The 19417-nt window shown below is 36.0% G+C and overlaps 2 protein-coding genes across 3 annotated transcripts; both read right to left on the minus strand.

The window, feature by feature from the left end:
• Positions 1 to 209: 209 nt before the first annotated feature.
• Positions 210 to 6993, minus strand: LOC107589815 (Golgi reassembly-stacking protein 1-like). The gene is made up of 9 exons (XM_016278353.1): positions 6833 to 6993; positions 6159 to 6239; positions 2816 to 3019; positions 2635 to 2721; positions 2398 to 2528; positions 2126 to 2267; positions 1085 to 1172; positions 862 to 1002; positions 210 to 770 (listed from the first exon to the last, which is right to left on the minus strand). Exons 1-9 carry the CDS (start codon positions 6893 to 6895, stop codon positions 283 to 285), a joined length of 1425 nt encoding a protein of 474 aa, XP_016133839.1. The 5' UTR covers positions 6896 to 6993; the 3' UTR covers positions 210 to 282.
• Positions 6994 to 7899: 906 nt separating this feature from the next.
• LOC107589814 (cysteine/serine-rich nuclear protein 1-like) lies at positions 7900 to 16615 on the minus strand. 2 transcript variants are annotated; one of them, XM_016278351.1, is made up of 6 exons: positions 16362 to 16615; positions 13054 to 13240; positions 10940 to 11202; positions 10654 to 10860; positions 10228 to 10323; positions 7900 to 9463 (listed from the first exon to the last, which is right to left on the minus strand). In XM_016278351.1, the coding sequence occupies exons 2-6, from the start codon at positions 13232 to 13234 to the stop codon at positions 8648 to 8650; spliced, it is 1563 nt and encodes a 520-aa protein (XP_016133837.1). In that variant the 5' UTR covers positions 13235 to 13240; positions 16362 to 16615; the 3' UTR covers positions 7900 to 8647. The 2 variants fall into 2 exon arrangements, with proteins under 2 accessions (XP_016133837.1, XP_016133838.1); XM_016278352.1 differs by lacking the exon at positions 10228 to 10323 and having other exon boundaries at positions 10558 to 10860.
• Positions 16616 to 19417: the final 2802 nt, after the last annotated feature.

Below are 19417 nucleotides of genomic sequence, written 5' to 3' on the forward strand. Positions count from 1 at the left end.
CTTCTCCGCATTGATGTTCCCTTTTTCCACAATATTTTTAATGAACAACGCAGCAGCGCCACATCTAGTGGCTTCAACTGGATAGGCTAACAAAAGCATTATAATGCAACGACACTTCCATCGTTATCGCATCTCGTGCGCCACTGATAAGGCTGCCTCCTTAACGCACACCTAAAATTCGAATGCAAGGTTTTTGCACTCAAATATGGATTTTTATTTTAAATTCGACGAATATTCAGAAAAAATTTTGACAGCCCTACAAGGTAGTACTTGGTAGTGTCACTACTGAGAAGCAGCTTCATCTTTGACATGTGCATTATGGGAATCAAAAGACATCAGGTCACAGGATTCGACCTCTGCTCTGCCCTCAGACAAGCTGCTCTTTTGAGACTTTGGCTCATCAGAAAAACCCTGACTGACACCATCACTTTCTGAGGAGAAAGGTGAGGACTCGTTGGGTTGCATGGGATACTCTGCAGGTGGGGCAGATGACTCGAGATGAAGGGCGGCGGGGTCAATGAGCAGGGAAGAGATGTCTATAGGAGGCACAGAAGAGTCGAGAGACGAGATTGAAGAATTCATCAAAGATGCCATGTCTGTCAGCATGCTATGATCGAGAGGCAGATTTGGGAGAAGAGGGTGTGAGAGAGAAAGGGGAGGAGAAACATCTGAAGGTGGTGCAACAGAAGAACTGAAATCCACAGCAGGATATTCCTCTGTATTTTGCTCCTCAGGGTTACGACTAGGAACCTCACTATCTTGAAGCTCCTCTGCAAAGAGAGACATTTTGCACATTTTACGACCTAGACTTTGACTCACAGATTGAATTCTGTTCGCCTAAATTTAGCAAGGTGGCCTCACCAACACCTGATACGTCAATGTCCTCTCGGACAGCTAGGGATGTGTTTGTCATGTCAATGGAAGAAGTGGATAGGTCCAGTCGGTCTGCTATGTCTGACATCTCCGAATTCATCATGGCCACTTCTGACTGATCCGAGAAACCTGGAGGAACCATTGCTTTGATACATTACAATGTCTTTTCATGATTCTTGTTCTAGATGAAGCACATTTTTCGATGCCTTACCAGGATCCATGACTCTCTGAATGGGAGGTGGCAGTGGGGTGTCAAGATCAAAGCCACTCATTGACTGACTAGACGCCATTAAGGACACCTGAGGATATACATTTCAGATACACTGTTGTAAGCATCTACCAAAAATTCAAACCAGAAGCAAATTTATTAATGTTGTTTAGACAAGTTATGTACATACACAAAACATTTACAGGTATAGTCGAACATTCAGTCATCATTTACACACCCTCACATCATTCTAAACCTGTTTGCATTTCTTTCTTCTAGGGCTGCACAATTAATCAAAAAAAAAAAAAAAAAAGCAAAATTAGGACCATAAATATTAGCGTTAAATATTAGTACTGTAATATTACAGTTGCAATATAAAATAAAAAATATTACATTGTTTCTTAAATACTTGATTTTTTTTTACAATGAAATATTACAAAAGTAATATTTCTTATATAATTTTTGTTTAGTAATTTTTCTATTTTTATTTAGCAATAATAAATTTATTTGACCACTACCACCCAATGTAAGGCTTCTTGTAAAACAGTACATTTGAAAATTCATGGATAACAACAATAATTATATTTTAGCATTATAAACACTACTGTTACTAAAGAGCTTACAAATACTGGTTGATTAACCATTACAGAAACATAAAAAAGGATTTTGGTAATCGCCAATAGTTTAGGGCAGCTGTGGCACAAATCTTACATTGGATGGTGGTGATCTAATAAATTTGTTAAGCACTGTATAATAATCAAATTTGGGCCAAATTGAGCTGCCCTAAAAACAAACACAGCAAATCAGTTTTTCAGAAGTAAATGATGTGTTTTTTTTCCCCAAATCGTGCAGCCCTACTTCATTCTGTTTGCTTTGGACCCCATTTACTGTATGGACCAAAAAACTGAGACCTTTTTAAAAATATCTTGTTTTGTGTTGCACATTAGAAAGAAAGACATACAGGTAAGTAAATCACAACAGAATTCTGGGTGAACTATCCTTTTAAGTACTGTGACATCACACAACAGTCTTGTGTAAAACTACCTCTGTGAATCCATTTGTAGGAAGCTCATGCTCTGGCGTTCCTGCCACAGGAGAAACTTTTGGACTGACTTTTTCAGATTTTGGGCCGTCAGGTCGTGCTGGGATTCGGTGCAGGTAGCCATATCCAATGCCACAGCCAAGACTACAAAGACAAAACATTATAATGAAATGCATAAAAGCTCTGGAGGAGGCAGTTATGCGAGTTGTTTCCTCATAATAATGGCTGATTCAGGACTTCGTTACATTTATATCTTCTGTAACAGGGATATTACCTGCCTTCTCCCCCCCAGGCACCATTTGGTGTGACAACCACCTCCCTGCAATTATCAGTCTCTGTATTGTAGACCAGCAGCTTCAGTGGTTTCCCCTCATGGGCTTCAATTAGGGAGAAGAAATCCTCTGACTGTTGGGAAATCAAAACATTGCTTGATTGTAAATAACTTGCATGCACATATTTTGTTCCCCCAGAAATATCAAGCAAGCATTCAAGAAAAGAATTCACGTCTTACATCTTGGAGAACCTGGTCAGCTCCAACAATGAAATCTGAATGTTCCTGGAGTCCGGCCAATGCTGCTGGTGAATTTGGCTCCACATCCTAAAACCAAAGTGAGTAAAATAATTACACAAAGAAAATAAAGAGAACTGTCAAAGAAGATGAAGTACTTAAAGAAAATGCAAGGATCACTTACGAGAACATGCCAAACATTTTCATTGGCTCCTTGAAAGCTGCAGAAGCGGACACTGGCTCCCAGAAGTCCTTGGCCACCCCACATGTTGCTGGGAACCACTTCCAATTCTCGGATCCTCATGGTCTTTGTGCTATACACTTCCATCTTCACCGGTTTCTCCACATTAGCCTTGAGGAGGTCCTTGAGCATTTCATTCTCCTGGTTCTGTTTCAGATAGCGTATGACCCATTATAATCAGAGTAACATTGACCGCATTTATATGCACATCAACAACCATGTTTTGGTTAAGTCTTTATTCCAACTAAGACATGCACTTTCATCTTCTGTTAGGAGATGAAGAAGTGTATATATTCTGAATAAGATGCCCCAAAAATTTTAAATGCTGTTTAACACAGATTTCTAGAAAGTGGAATAATGGGTTCAGGTTATTGCAATTAGTTTTAATATGTTTACATGATTCATGCATAAACAGAATATGACCACAGTCCAATATTCAATTATATGTTGTTTTTAATAAGTATCGCTTTTTATTTCTCCTCTTTCCTACTACTTGTTTCACTTCTGTTTCAGTTTTTATAACCATTTCTTACTATGTGTAAGTAAGTTGTTGTTTTTTAGCACGTAAATTTGGCAGCGTTATTTTTTAGGATTACTGATAAACTACTGTCGCTTGATTTGTATTATTTGTATTTGTTATTTATTTTAATTGTAGTTACATTATGTCTGTATAGGTCTTTTATTAAGTTTTATTTAATTTTTTTTTTTTTAAATAACTAATTTATTTGAGTTATTTTACTACTTCAGCAAACTAAATGGAAATGAAATAATATATATATTGAATTTATAAATGTGTATATGTATGTGTGTATGGTTGTACATACACATATGTAGTTGTTTTTTTGGTGTTTGGCTTAGTGTTATGTTAGAATCATTATTATACTCTTAGTCTTATACCTTTTGTTCTTTAATATTTTGAATTGTTTTTAGCTTTATTTTTGGTTTTTCATTTAAATGTTAAGTTTAGAAATTTTGTTGTATGCATTTGTCATTTTTATTTAATTGATTTATTTTTAAAATGTGTATAAGTAGTATTTATAAAGTTTTAGCTTTTAGTTCTGGATGTGTTTTTAGTTGTTTTAATACTAGAATTGATTGCTTCTGTTGTCCTCGTTTGTAAGTCGCTTTGGATAAAAGCGTCTGCTAAATGACTAAATAAATCAAATAAAAAGATGACTGTCACAGACCACTGAAAACAGATAAATATTTGTATAATTTTTTTTAGCTACAACACAAACACTACCGGATTGCTGTGTTAAATTGTACACGGTGTAGATTATATAGAGCTAATGCTGGAATTTACATAAAAAAATCTTTAGAACACAGAAACAGCATTACTTGTAGGACATTTTAAAATGTTTACATGAAGAATGCATAATCAGAATATGAACATTACGACATTAATTAGAACATTGTGTATATAAATCTAATCAAGCTGACAACGATTACATCACGGTCACTGATTACGAACTCAATGGAATCATTTGCTGGTTATTACTTGTGTGACACCCACTTAAATCTTTGGATTAAATGTTCAAGATTACAAGAAATAACCAATAAGGCTTTACAAACTTACAAGACGATTATGGCCAATGGATATGATGAAATCAAAAAACGGTTCCAACCCAGCTTTCTCTGCTGGTGAGTCCTCTTGAATCTGTAAAGGAATAGAAGTTCATCACTGCAGAGCACAAATTCCATTCAGATGGAGTCTTTATTTCAAAAGCATTTATGTTGTGCACGTTGTTGTGTATTCTGGGAAGTTTAATAACATCCATGGAGTGGTACGTAATCTGACGTAAATTATATCTGAGAATTATGAGTTTATTCAGTGACGTGGCAGCTACGCTTAGCCCATATATTCCTAAAATCCTGGAGCTGTTGTTCCACAGCACTTTTACACACTGAGGACTATGTACCGTGTGACCATAATGTAAGAAACCACAGATGTTACAATAAATAAGAAGGTGTTTTCGGAGCTGTCAGATTTACAGCACAACAGAACCTGTAAATACTATTTCCTGACTTTTGCCAGCATCGTTTTTTATGAAAGTGGAATAATGGGTTCAGGTTATTGCAATTAGTTTTAATATGTTTACATGATTCATGCATAAACAGAATATGACCACAGTCCAATATTCAATTATATGTTGTTTTTAATAAGTATCGCTTTTTATTTCTCCTCTTTCCTACTACTTGTTTCACTTCTGTTTCAGTTTTTATAACCATTTCTTACTATGTGTAAGTAAGTTGTTGTTTTTTAGCACGTAAATTTGGCAGTGTTATTTTTTAGGATTACTGATAAACTACTGTCGCTTGATTTGTATTATTTGTATTTGTTATTTATTTTAATTGTAGTTACATTATGTCTGTATAGGTCTTTTATTAAGTTTTAGTTTTATTTAATTATTTTTTTTTTTAAATAACTAATTTATTTGAGTTAATTTACTACTTCAGCAAACTAAATGGAAATGAAATAATATATATATTGAATTTATAAATGTGTATATGTATGTGTTTATGGTTGTACATACACATATGTAGTTGTTTTTTTGGTGTTTGGCTTAGTGTTATGTTAGAATCATTATTATACTCTTAGTCTTATACCTTTTGTTCTTTAATATTTTGAATTGTTTTTAGCTTTATTTTTGGTTTTTCATTTAAATGTTAAGTTTAGAAATTTTGTTGTATGCATTTGTCATTTTTATTTAATTGATTTATTTTTAAAATGTGTATAAGTAGTATTTATAAAGTTTTAGCTTTTAGTTCTGGATGTGTTTTTAGTTGTTTTAATACTAGAATTGATTGCTTCTGTTGTCCTCGTTTGTAAGTCGCTTTGGATAAAAGCGTCTGCTAAATGACTAAATAAATCAAATAAAAAGATGACTGTCACAGACCACTGAAAACAGATAAATATTTGTATAATTTTTTTTAGCTACAACACAAACACTAACGGATTGCTGTGTTAAATTGTACACGGTGTAGATTATATAGAGCTAATGCTGGAATTTACATAAAAAAATCTTTAGAACACAGAAACAGCATTACTTGTAGGACATTTTAAAATGTTTACATGAAGAATGCATAATCAGAATATGAACATTACGACATTAATTAGAACATTGTGTATATAAATCTAATCAAGCTGACAACGATTACATCACGGTCACTGATTACGAACTCAATGGAATCATTTGCTGGTTATTACTTGTGTGACACCCACTTAAATCTTTGGATTAAATGTTCAAGATTACAAGAAATAACCAATAAGGCTTTACAAACTTACAAGACGATTATGGCCAATGGATATGATGAAATCAAAAAACGGTTCCAACCCAGCTTTCTCTGCTGGTGAGTCCTCTTGAATCTGTAAAGGAATAGAAGTTCATCACTGCAGAGCACAAATTCCATTCAGATGGAGTCTTTATTTCAAAAGCATTTATGTTGTGCACGTTGTTGTGTATTCTGGGAAGTTTAATAACATCCATGGAGTGGTACGTAATCTGACGTAAATTATATCTGAGAATTATGAGTTTATTCAGTGACGTGGCAGCTACGCTTAGCCCATATATTCCTAAAATCCTGGAGCTGTTGTTCCACAGCACTTTTACACACTGAGGACTATGTACCGTGTGACCATAATGTAAGAAACCACAGATGTTACAATAAATAAGAAGGTGTTTTCGGAGCTGTCAGATTTACAGCACAACAGAACCTGTAAATACTATTTCCTGACTTTTGCCAGCATCGTTTTTTATTTTTAAAAGGCTTCCACAGATGTTAGTACCGTAGATAAATATAAAAATGAACATGATAAAGACAAACATGAACGCACACTGTCAGTGCATAGCTGTCAAAGCCTAAAGCAAATCCGACACGAGAACTTCATCAAAGCATATAGCTAGCATGCAAAGCTGCTCGATGTCAAAAAATAACGTCAGGAAAATTGAAGTTATTTACCCCATGGACGTGATATCCTTCTGTTCCCCCCTCAGGTGCACCAGTGCTCTGTGTTAAACCCATTACTCTTGAGGGTTTCGATGTTTTACAGTGTTATGTTTAGCTTTCCGAAACAAACGACCCTGACAGAGATTACTCAAAACATCGTGGCCATGTTGTCCATCTAGGCAGGCGAGAGCAATCGAGCAAGATGCCGTCGATCAAAGGATTTTTCGATCTCGGTACTTTATTTCTTTTTCATATTTGTCAGCTAAAACATTCTCAGAACTAAGCAATTTAGCAAATTTAAGTTGTGCGTGGCTAAATTGCATAATAAAAATAGAAAATGTATAATATAATTAAATGTTAGTTATATTTTATTCACATCCTAAATAATATATTTTATTATATTATTATTTTTATTATTATTACTGTTGTTGTTGTTAATTACAGGTTTTGACAAGGCAACAAAACTCAACAACAAAATTCGAATTATTTGTACCCACACAAAGTTGCATAAATTTCCATTTTAACTTCAACCTCACTGTTCAACAATTCGTTCAGCTTTGTAATAAAAGAAACCGTCGTTGTTGTTGTATTTTATTGATAGTTTTGTCATTATTTTTGAAAAAAATTAGTTATATTCAGACATCTTGAGGCAATTTCTGTTGTTTCCTGAGGCCCTCTTGTGGGGCTTCCAGGTAAAGAACAACAGTAGAAAGCCTAAACGTAGTTTTATGAGTATGAGTGTGAAAATTAATCAAACCTCAAATTTGTTTTCATTTGAATAAACAATATCTACAGTGGGTACGGAAAGTATTCAGACCCCCTTAAATTTTTCACTCTTTGTTATATTGCAGCCATTTTTTTTCCTCATTAATGTACACACAGCACCCCATATTGACAGAAAAACACAGAATTGTTGACATTTTTGCAGATTTATTAAAAAAGAAAAACTGAAATATAGAAACCAATAGGTTAAGAATACTGGAATTCTTCCAGTCTCCCTTTCTTCCATGTAAATCAGTATTTCTCACTGGTTTTGTGAAATCAATTTTATTGAGATGAGTTATTCCAAAAAAACAACCTGGACATTTTGAAATGTCCAAAAACATTCACTGAAGTAAATACAGAGCCGGTATACCATTGATGAATGAAATATTCACAAAGCAAATGTAGCCTGAATTTCTTTATATATTACAAGGCATTCCTTAAATTAAAAACATTTCCTTTTAAATGAAAAGGCATGCTGGCCCTTGAAAAGATGATCATGAGATATGAAAATGGCATTTTGACATTTATATCAGCTAACTCATTTGAAACACTGTAACAAATACTCTGTGCTACACAAAAATAAAACTTTGATTCACATACATGATCGCTAAAGCTAAACACAACTGAGAAATAAATATGAATAGGCTTTTATAAATAAACATTTAACAGTAAAACTTTATTTACTGCAATAGGATTAGTTTGATAACTTATAAAAAGGTAATGAAGCCTTTAGTTTACAAAGAAAAAATACAAAATCTTACCTGAAACCACTGTACAAACTCTCCAAGACTTTTGGCAAAAATGTTGACATATTACTCATCATGATACTTTCCCCAGATTTTCACTGAGTGGTTTTTAACTGTATTCACACTGTGATCGTGAATGGTTACAGACTACATTGATATCCTTAAATATAATTCTAAGGAATATCCTTAAATTTCAAAGTTATTTACCATTGTTCTCATAGTAAATGAGATTTAATGATACTGTACAACTGCAAATGAACAATGCTCATTTGTCTTTAAAAACATCAGTAAAAATACTGAGCCACTCTGATCCCCATTAAGAAATTCCTACAAGAGACTCCAGAAGACTGACTCCTGAGTCCTCAGTTAGAGTGGGACTGGGACAGCAGGGGAACTGGAGCTGTGACATGTAGTCCAGATGACTGCACACTTTAAAATGATTGCGGCTTAGACCGTACTCATGGAAAGTGTCAAAAAAGACCAGGTCAGAGCCTGAGGACAGACTGAGGTCCATGTAACAGTTCATAGTGTGATCCGGAGATGCAGAAGGTGTATTCGGGATGTCAAATGGATCGTCGACGCATTCCATGGTGGCCTGATTAGCATTTTCATCCAGATACTCCAATTTAGATGTACTGGTGTTGCTTTCCTTTGTGGATGTGCCACCAGAAGCTTCTGTGGACAGATCATACTCTTTAATGTATGGACATCCTTCTCCATCAGAATCAGAAAAACTGAGTATGTGAGCAAGTCCTCTGCCGTCCACGTCCAGTGTGGGTCGCTCTGAGGAAGGCCTTCCATCCGTCTCAGAGTTCAGACTCCGAGAAGAAGAGCAGGAGGTGTCAGTCATGTCACTGCTCCAGCTGTTGTCCCCCTGCCTGCAGAGCTCTGAGCTCAGGAGAAATGAGGGAGAGTCATTTTCTACAGGAAATGTAATGGCTCTGTTCCTCTCCGCTGATTGTTGCTCAGTGGCAGTTAGTCTGTTGTCATCGTGCAGCCTCTTTTCCAGCTCCAGCTTCATGTGTGTGTGGATGTAGTGGCTCCGTACACGGCTGGAGTTGAACTCGATTCGGCCTGCGGGATTCCCACAACATTCCTTTGAACATCCACAAGGAAAGTTGGAGCGATCCATCTGTTGACAGATAATGTTTACCAAAAAAAATAAACAATCAGTACGGCTGCACAACTACTTCATTTCTCATAATTAACAACTGTTGCTGCCCATAGGAAAGAAAAATCATCTCAATGAGATTAGAAGGAGAGTAAATTGAGACTTCTGTTTTTTTCTCATGAGAAAACGACTTTAGTAATCTCACAAGTGTCTCCAAAAAGTCTGAGATTTCATTATAAACAAATATTTCTTAAATACACTACCATTCAAAATAATTCTTTAAAGAAATTAATACTTTTATTCAGCAAGGATGTATTAAATTGATCAAAAGTGGTAGTAAAGGCATTTATAATGTTATAAAAGACTTCTATTTCAAATAATTGCTGTTTTTGTTTTCATTAAAGGATTAACCAAAGAATCCTGAAAAAAAATGTATCATGGTTTCCACGAAAATATTAAGCAGCACAACTGTTTCCAACACTGATAATTATAGGAAATGTTTCTTGAGCACAAAATCAGCATATTACAGTTATCTGAAGCATCATGTGACATTAAAAAAAACTGTTATTTTAAACTGTATTAATATTTCAAAATATGATTGTTTTTACTTTATTTTTTAAAAATGCAGCCTTGGTGAGCTTAAAATTCCAATGAAAATCTCCTAGGCAGTGCAACATCTTTTGAGCAATAATATGTCAAAGATTAATATTATATATATAGAGAGAGAGAGAGAGAGAGAGAGACAGAGAGAGAGACAGAACAGTAGTTAATTTATTGCTTATTACTTGGCACTTGATGCCAGCCTGGCTGCAGGCACAGGTCTCCGGCTCACAGAAGCCCTGGCAGTGGCATCCACAGTCTTCCCTCCACCGCCGCAGATCCTTCAGCAGTTATTTTAAACTGTATTAATATTTCAAAATATGATTGTTTTTACTTTATTTTTTAAAAATGCAGCCTTGGTGAGCTTAAAATTCCAATGAAAATCTCCTAGGCAGTGCAACATCTTTTGAGCAATAATATGTCAAAGATTAATATTATATATATATATATAGAGAGAGAGAGAGAGACAGAGACAGAGAGAGAGACAGAACAGTAGTTAATTTATTGCTTATTACTTGGCACTTGATGCCAGCCTGGCTGCAGGCACAGGTCTCCGGCTCACAGAAGCCCTGGCAGTGGCATCCACAGTCTTCCCTCCACCGCCGCAGATCCTTCAGCTGCCTCTTTTCCTCCCGGTCGATTCGCACCCCTCCCACCCCTGCTGCTCTCAATAATGCACGTCTCCGTTTGGAAGAGTAGGGACGGAGGGATCCCATGTCTTTCAGCTTTGTGCTACTGAGATCGGCATCCTCATCTGGGATGTCGTTCACTGTCAGCCTGGCTGCTTCTGTCACCGTGAGAGTCCCACTGATAATCAGCTATAAAAAAAAGAAGATACTGTAAGAAGACAAGCTGAAAAGAAAATTGTTTCTTAATATTGTAAAATAACCAACTCGCCTTCTGTCTCATTGCCTCCAGCCTCTCCTCTTGGTGTTGCTCACGGAGCCTCTCCATTTGCAAGCGCTGCTGCTCCTTCGCGTGCTCCGCCAGGGTGAACTGCTGGCGGGCAGCGTGCCGTCTAACCATGCCTAGTGTGCAGCCACCGTGACTGGGCACACTGCTGAAACCTTGACAGCGCTGGAAAAGGAACACTGTAACCAGGCCAAACCGAACACTGCCTTTGGATTGAGTATCTTTTGTCTTCTTCAGGATGGATGAAACTAAAAGTAAAAAAAATCAAATGGATGAATTATTATCAAGGTTATTATAAAGATTTTGATGTTGGTTTTTACTTCAGTAAGGTTTTGACTGCCACTACATAGTTATTACTCTGTTGCAGGACAACAGATGTGATTTTCATGACAATGTGGGACACGTGCGGGACACAGATCAATTTACTTCTATCCGTTTAACTGTCACACCCCATTTTTGAACATTGACATTCACCCCATGGGACCTATTCAGTCACCAAATATAATGAACTGAATAACATACTAGCAGGTAAAATTACATTTTATACTAAAATACATTTCAGTTAGGTTATATTCCTTTATTAGACTATATAACTAGACTAAACAAAACATTGGCCGGATTCAGTGCATTTTAAACTTGTATGTTTTATTGGATCTGGCAGCTTTGAGCAGGATGTTTTTATCTAGTATGTGTCTTGAAGGCCTGGCTGGTTTAGCTGTATTTAACCTTCATCTGGAGTTCCCTTTTCAGGCCCACACTGGTTCCTTTGCAGTCATCATCAGAGAAAAAAAAGAAAGAAAAAAAAACCTCTCTGCAAATGCATTGGTTGTTGTTTTGTTCCACTCTAGAACGTCTGTGCATATGGATTTTTAAATGCCAGTCACAGCTTTTTTTTTTAAAAATTTATTTGATCATTTTTATTGCAACATTGCAATTAAACATTTTTACAGACATAGCTAGTCATTACAAAGCTCCCACTTTCAGCACTGTCCCGCACCCGTTCATCCTACCACTGCATAAAGTCACTCTCCAGAACCTTCACCCTCCGTTCCTGTCTGGTGGAATGAGCTGACAGCCTCCACCTGAACTGTGGAAACCATTGCATCTTTCAAGAAGCAACTGAAGACATACCTCTGCTGCAAGCACTTGATCACCCACACCCTTAAACCAATTCACTTACACATACTTATCTGCATTTTCTTGCTTGCTTTCTAATCTAGTTGTCTAATAAAACTGCCACTGTATATTACGAATATTGTCAGCTTTGTGACAAACTGCTTTTGTTCCTCTTTGTAAAACGCTTTGGATAAAAATATCTGCTGAATGCATAAATATAAATGTAATTCTTCTATAGTGATTGTCGCTGTTGTAGTTTCCACTAGAGGGCAGCTGAGTCAGATCTGTACTCTGTAAGTACCCTGAACTCAACACTAGAGAGCCCTAATGAGACATTAAGGAAATGACATTAGTGGTTTGGACATTTTTCACATGCAACACTAAAAGGAAAAGGAAAAAAACGTTCTTCATGAATGCAAAGTTTAGAAACATCTATTGCATCAAATGTATGTGCTTGTTTTTTTGCAATGGCAGTTTCACTCGCTGAATGAGGATAATGGGCTGAGGTCAAATGTCAGTTGTATTTGCACAGTAGTAGCCCTTAGTAAATCAGCTTTATTTGCAGTACTTCACATGCAGCTTTCATAGTAAATCAACACTGAAAAACACACAGTGGTCCAGGCATCTGCAGGACAGACAATATAATTTCATAGTACTACTTGCATAGGAAAACACTTACACAACAGATATGCTCTGTCCCGGTCAGGACGGTGTAACTGATTATAACTGTTGTGCTTACATTGGCGTTTGTGGGTTTAAAAAGACTCAGGGTGACTGTGCACAACATCTCGTGATAAACAATGTTACAGCTGTCTGTTTCTCTTCTTATCTAGTGCTCTGCACAATAACACCGAGGTTAGATAGCAAGACCCCTCCTTATATGTGTTTAAAAACACTGGAGGTGACAACTGTTGCTTTGCACGATTTGAAAAATTCAGAGTTACTATGCTTTACTACAGTTACTACGCTACACGGTTACTTACTTGGCATGTGACGACTTGAAGAGAAAGAACCAACAGGCCCAAAGTCCACACTATCACTTTGGGGGTTCTCTTCATCAGTGTCCCATTCAGAGTGTGATGAGGGGGATGAGGAAGAGTAAATGGCATCCTCATCTGGGAAACAATATTTCCTCTTTAAACCCCCACGCTGCGATGTAGCCATGGCAATCTGTCAAATTATGTAGGAGAAATTAAAGCATAAGATTAGAGAAGTATCAATCAATTGAAAAGTACAGCAAATGCGTCAATGGAAAATGTTCATGATAACGATAAGGAATGAAAAAAAAGATTTTTTATTTAATGGTTCTAAAAAATAGCTATATATTTAATAACAACAAGGTGTTACATATGGTACACTTTGAATACTTTTTGAGTTTACAGATCTCTCAATAAAATTTCAATAAAAGTTTTCAAAAAAAGGTAATTTATTATTTTCAAAAAAGTTTTCAAAACTTTTTGAAATATATATTAGTTATTTAAAAATATATATATTTTAATATATTTAAAATATGTTTTATATTTTAAAATATAATATGTCAAATATAGTTGGTATTTAATTTTTTTAAAAATATATTTTTTAGAGTATAAGCTTTTTTTTTACAAATATCAAAAAATATGAATTAATATAATAAATATAATTTATGATTGCACATGAAATGATTTGGCAGACAGAAGGTTTTCAAATTTTGACAAACAGTGAACCTGTTTTGTTCGTAAAATATCTTTTTCAATAATAAACAATTACACCAAATTATTTAACAAGGTAAAAATACAACTAAAAGGCTTTTTAGTTAAGATATCATTAAGATATCAGAACAGTTATATCACTCCGACAGTTTTTGTCCCTATCAAAATGAAATTTAATTCAGAAGTTAAAAACATGCTCCAAATACAACATGTGAGTCATTTATATATAAATAGCATTTTAGTGTATTTTTGAATGAATTAATATGTCATAAAATTATATTGCATTTTTGGCCGTGTACCAAGTATGAAAAAAGTATTTGTGGAGGTTCAGTAACCAGTTGCATACAAATCCTAACCAGCAACAACTGGACACCTCTCTCTCGTTCAGGCTGGTACCAAAGATTCACATCTTCACTCTCGGTGAAAGCCTGTTCAGCAGGTTTCCCAGTAAGACAAAACTTGACTTGAACTACTACAACATCACAAGCACAGCTTTCTCAGGCAAATGATCATTGTTTTTAATCATATCATGCAAAGTGTATGCAAACACAAAAGTGTGCATTATCCAAGCAATGATTAGTCTGGAGGGAATCAATGGTTCCTTCTATCTCCTTCTGGAGTCATTAACATTCCTCAGATGTTTGGAGTTCTTTAAGAACAAAATGTTAAGACATTCAGCTCAGCTTAACATCCCAAACTGCATGACCAAATTTGCAACCCGATACTTGTTTTTATTGCAGAATCCCCAAAACGTACGAAAGCAACTGCCAAGCTCCAACTCAAATCTTATGAAAGCACTTACAAGAACACGCTGAGTGCAAAAAGAAACAAAAGAGGAAACGTAACACAAAACGCACATTCTACTGAAGTTTTTCTGCTTGAGTGGGTGTGCGTTGAAAAGAAATCACATGCTAGCACACACACACACACACACAGAGAGAGAACTCTGTGTATCTCCGATGACAGAACAATACTACCTCACACTGCAGGACGGAGCAATCTGCATAACAGATCACCTGGTTCTTGTTCCAAGTACATCCAGTCAAGCCCAATCCACACAAATGGCTCATATGCCAAGAACACTATGTGCCCCTGTGTACACTGCCTGTATCCTGGACAACCTTAACTCTCTCTCACACCTCTTTTCACACAGGTCTGGCTTTCTTTGGACAGTGTTATGTAAACACCTGCACTGTAATCCCAGATGCCACAAAGTCAACTATGTAAACGGTTATAGCTGCATGAGATAAATGACACTTTGTGTTGCACATAATTGTAGTAGTGTCCGTAGCATGTAAATCATGCTTCAACAGAAATGCAGAATCAACTGATGCGGTGACACATGTGATTTACAGCTTCCTCTAGCTGTGACAAAGTGATAGTGATCTCTTAAAAGTGTGCAGACACCAGACTTCAAGTCAATTCAATTAGTCATTGCATCCTTTGTGTATGTTATGTGATGTGGGAGTGTTTATAGTGTAGTAAATGTGCAAGACAGGAGGGCAGCTGATTACAAGAACATATAGGCCTAACATACAATAACAAACAAACACAATTTTTCACTGAAAGCCAAACAGAACTGGTCATTTCTTGGACTTGGCAGTGACAACTGGCCAGACTACAACTATGCAAATGAACATGCGAATGTTAGAATGTCTCCATAGAAGGAGGAGGTGGAGTTTGAAGACCGCGAAAGGGCAAAGCAGACAGATGTCAGGTGGAAAAATAGGTTATCATTCTGGTCTACAGCAGACAAAAACAACTAGACTTTTTCTCACATTTTCAAAAGTGAAGACTTGAATCATCATGTTATAAAATAGCTCACCTTCTGTCAAGTAAAGTGGGACGGTTTCTGATCATATTTCACTGGTGCTGTTTTGGCTACAGTGTCATTCAATACCAGTTTAAGATTAACTTAAAACTGTTTATTACTGGCTAATGGAAGGAACAGATTATTAAGCTAAAGTGTCCCAATTTTATCTTTATCATCCAATTAAAAAAAATAATAATAATAATTTAAATAAAAAGTAGTCAAAACCACTCTTGCCTTGGCCTTAGGTAAGCATCTTTCTCTTAAGTCACCCTAGAGGATCTGATTCCCTTACATTACAGGTGCATCTACTTTCTGTCAAGCCAATCATTATCCTTCATATATATGTTTTTCAAACATCACAAATATTCAAACATTTAATTTTATTTGATTTCTAATAAAAGTACAAAACAGTTCCGTTTTATTTTAGGGATGATTCGTGTTTAGAGTTAATAGAAACTTTAACGTCTAAGCAGAGCAGCTGCGTTAATAAATGCATATTATATATAGATATAAAGATATCTCTTTTCGCGCACGAGCACTTTCATTCTGCAGCTGCTGAACTTCCGTAGCGGACTTTCTCGCGGTCATGCCTATTTAGTCAGGGTCGTAAATAACCAAATCAAAACGCGATAACAACAAACTATAAGACCCACGGTAACAATTAGTGATTCAACCGCTTAGCATACTAACTGTCCTATTGAGTTCGCCTTTGGGAGCGTTTTATGTCAAATAATGTGTTTCACGCGCTGCGAGAAATCTACAAGCGTCTTGAACAAAAACAAACACTCACCCAATGATTGTGTATCCGTGTATCATGGGTGGAAGAGACGACCAAACGATGCTTGAAAAGTTATCAAGATAGCACTCACGTCCTCTTTCTTAGCTCTCTTTGCACGTATAGTACAAATACAGTGAGATCAGCTGTTGTTGAGCTGTGTGTGTTCGTCAGTGGAAAACTCCCCCCACACTGCCTGACGTAAACAGTAATGTGAGGACAAAAACAGCAGTCATTGACGCTCAGCGCGTGCTGCACACGGACACAGTGACGGGCAAAGAACAGTCCATTACGACGGAACTTGCTCAACAAACTTGTCAATGACGGAAAGCTGCATTGAGTGGAGAGAGGCTGGCTCCGGTGTTGTGGTTCATTCAGATGCCCACCACACGAGGATGTACGTTACCAGATGTCCTTCCTTTGGTTTGTGTGATACACCCGTATCACTCACAAGGGGCTCCTTATTCAGCAAAAATCTAAGTGTTCGATGAGTTCTAGACCATAAGATCATTTAGTCAAAGTCTGGTTTTGTTTTCTCCCAGTGAACACTTTAAAATGAGGAAGTCAGTGTTCTGTCATGTTTTGATCAAATGTCTTTCTGATCAAATACTGTGTGAGCAATTAGGCGTAATTATTTTGGGAACCAGTTTTGTGAAAAGCATATGAGAGTTCATATAATGCCATTAAGGTTAAGGCCATCTCCTCAGACAGAATAAGGGAGACAAACCGTTTCTATCTGCACTGAAAATTGGTGTAGTATTTACAAACAAGTTCCAATCAGAAATTAGTCAATTTCGCAAATACTGTAATTACAAAAAGAATTGGCAGGTATTAAACATGAAAATTTGAAGTAGAAAGACTGAAAAAGTATATTCTTGCAAAACATAGTTGAATAATGTTTGATTTATTTACAACTTTGAAAAAAAAAAATTTTTACAGTATAGGCATAAATCTTAATGTCTTGACTACAAAGATGCTATTGAACATTTCCACTGTTATTGCTCTGGGAAAAAATACCGTTCGTTGAATAAACATTACCCAATAGCGGGGCATGTTGTCATGATGAAAGCTGTCAATAAACAGTTTTGTTCTACAGAATTTAAACGGTAAAACAATTACAGAAGACATCAATTGTGTAATTATACAATAATTTATCACATTTAAAACATATGTCAGCATGACGCGATCTGTAGACAATACTAAAGAAAACACACATTTGGTTGAAATGGACTTTCAGTTCTTAAAAAAAAACATATTTTGTGACAACTAGCCCCGGTCTCTCTGATATTTATTTAGCATGATGCTTCCTACACATGGATTAATGGATCTTCTCCATTTTCTCTAATGAAGTCTGTTCGAGCTTATGCTGAGGAAGAAAAGACAGGCAGTGATAGAGGTCAGACAAAAGGCAGAGGAGAAAAACATGAGAATGCTGTTCCAGCCACTCAGCCAATCACAGAGAAACACTCCCTGGATACCAAAGAACCTCTCCATGGCAATGACACTGTGAAACATCCATCACAGGAGACTACTTGGGCATCAAGGTTTTTTAGAGGCAGATGGTAACATCTTTGCGCCTCCCTCTCAGTCTCACTCTTTCTTTCTCTCTCCTTCTCGCACACACATAACACTGACTGTATCACCTCAATGATTTCCCATCTGTTTGGTAATGAAACCACAGGGCACATATTACCCGTCAGCCCCTCCTTCTAAGCTGGTGGTAAGACAGACATACAAAAGAACCACAGATGCTTAAAAAGCAGGTTAAACATGTCAACAGTACGCTGGGGAATGAGCTTTCAAACATAACACATCCATCTGCTAAAGGGTTCAGTGTTTTGTATCAAATAAATTGTGGTTATTATTAACTATTCTGAGAATTACCAGAAAATCTACTGAGAGTGACCACAAGTGGAGAATGCGATGCAGGCAAAGTTGTGTTTCTGCACAACTTATTTTTAGTGCATTCCACAGACATTGCACAACATAAGCAAATCAATTCAAAGCATGGACCATCAACTCTGTATGCAGAGTGAAAGTGGTAGAATGGAGAGGAGGGAATATGTTATTAGCTCACAAACTGTACATCTGGGAATAATATACTGGACAAAAACAGAATTTGATGATTTCTTCATCCAATGAAATATTCATTCTGAGCAAACGGTATTTAATATTTATATTAATTTGTGTAATATAGCTCTCTGGAGTACTCAGTTCTGATTGGTCAATTGCACCATCCAGTGGTCTGATATTGCCTAATATTCACCATCGTCCATGGCAACACTCTACATCAGTCTGCTCATGAAACCGGAGTTACTTTCATGTCTGTCATATCACTCCGTGCACTAACTCTCTCGTTTTACACAAACACAGCTGGTGCACCTCAGTTAGCAATTGTAGTAAAAAATAACCGCAACTTTATCACCACTGTAATATTTTTTGCAGTGTTCTTCTTGTTGCCAGGCCAATTCTTTTGTACATTATTGAACTATTTATTTATTTGCAGAAGCTTTAAGATAATGTGCTGGTAAGATTTTAAAATAATTTAAACCAAAATCAATATTTCACGTCCATGTATTTATTTATTTATTTATTGGGCGAGTAGCCATGTAATAAGCTGGATAATGTACAATCAACTGGCTATTATCACAAAATTGTTCTCCACAATACATGGTTTAATTTGTGATTATAGCAGTTATCTGTATATTTTATTATATAATTGTGATTTATTTAGCGTAATAAGCAGATATTTAGCATCAATAATATGCAATTTATATTGCGATAATAGTCAGTTGATAATAGTCGGTGCATTATCCCAAAAAAAAAACATTAAAAATTGCATATTATTGAGCATCAACTAGTTTGATGTAATTACATGTGTTTTATTTTGAAATAATAACCGGTGTTGTCCATAAAAATATGAAATGCACAAACGTTTTTACGTTCTCTTGTAAAAAAAAAAATCATCATCATTGCAATAATTTTCCTTTTATATATTCGTTCATATATTTCATAACCATCTGTCACAAATTGATTATTTTTCTCCACTATATTCAAAATGTGTCAATATA

This window comes from Sinocyclocheilus grahami, unplaced genomic scaffold, assembly GCF_001515645.1.
Source record: "Sinocyclocheilus grahami isolate Dianchi unplaced genomic scaffold, SAMN03320097.WGS_v1.1 scaffold121.1, whole genome shotgun sequence".
In the NCBI taxonomy this organism is placed as follows: Eukaryota; Metazoa; Chordata; class Actinopteri; order Cypriniformes; family Cyprinidae; genus Sinocyclocheilus; species Sinocyclocheilus grahami.

Bases quoted from the DNA above. Each gene is read 5' to 3' on its own strand.
- LOC107589814 (XM_016278351.1), bottom strand. From the start codon at position 13,234: ATGGCTACATCGCAGCGTGGGGGTTTAAAGAGGAAATATTGTTTCCCA. The intron at 10,861-10,939 runs GCGAGTTGGTTA...TTTTTTTTATAG, and splicing joins TGGAGGCAATGAGACAGAAG to CTGATTATCAGTGGGACTCT. The intron at 10,324-10,653 runs GATCTGCGGCGG...TAACTGCTGAAG, and splicing joins AGGAAAAGAGGCAGCTGAAG to GATCTGCGGCGGTGGAGGGA.
- LOC107589815 (XM_016278353.1), bottom strand. From the start codon at position 6,895: ATGGGTTTAACACAGAGCACTGGTGCACCTGAGGGGGGAACAGAAGGA. The intron at 1,003-1,084 runs GTAAGGCATCGA...TGGTTCCTCCAG, and splicing joins TCAGAGAGTCATGGATCCTG to GTTTCTCGGATCAGTCAGAA. The intron at 771-861 runs GTGAGGCCACCT...CTCTCTTTGCAG, and splicing joins CATTGACGTATCAGGTGTTG to AGGAGCTTCAAGATAGTGAG.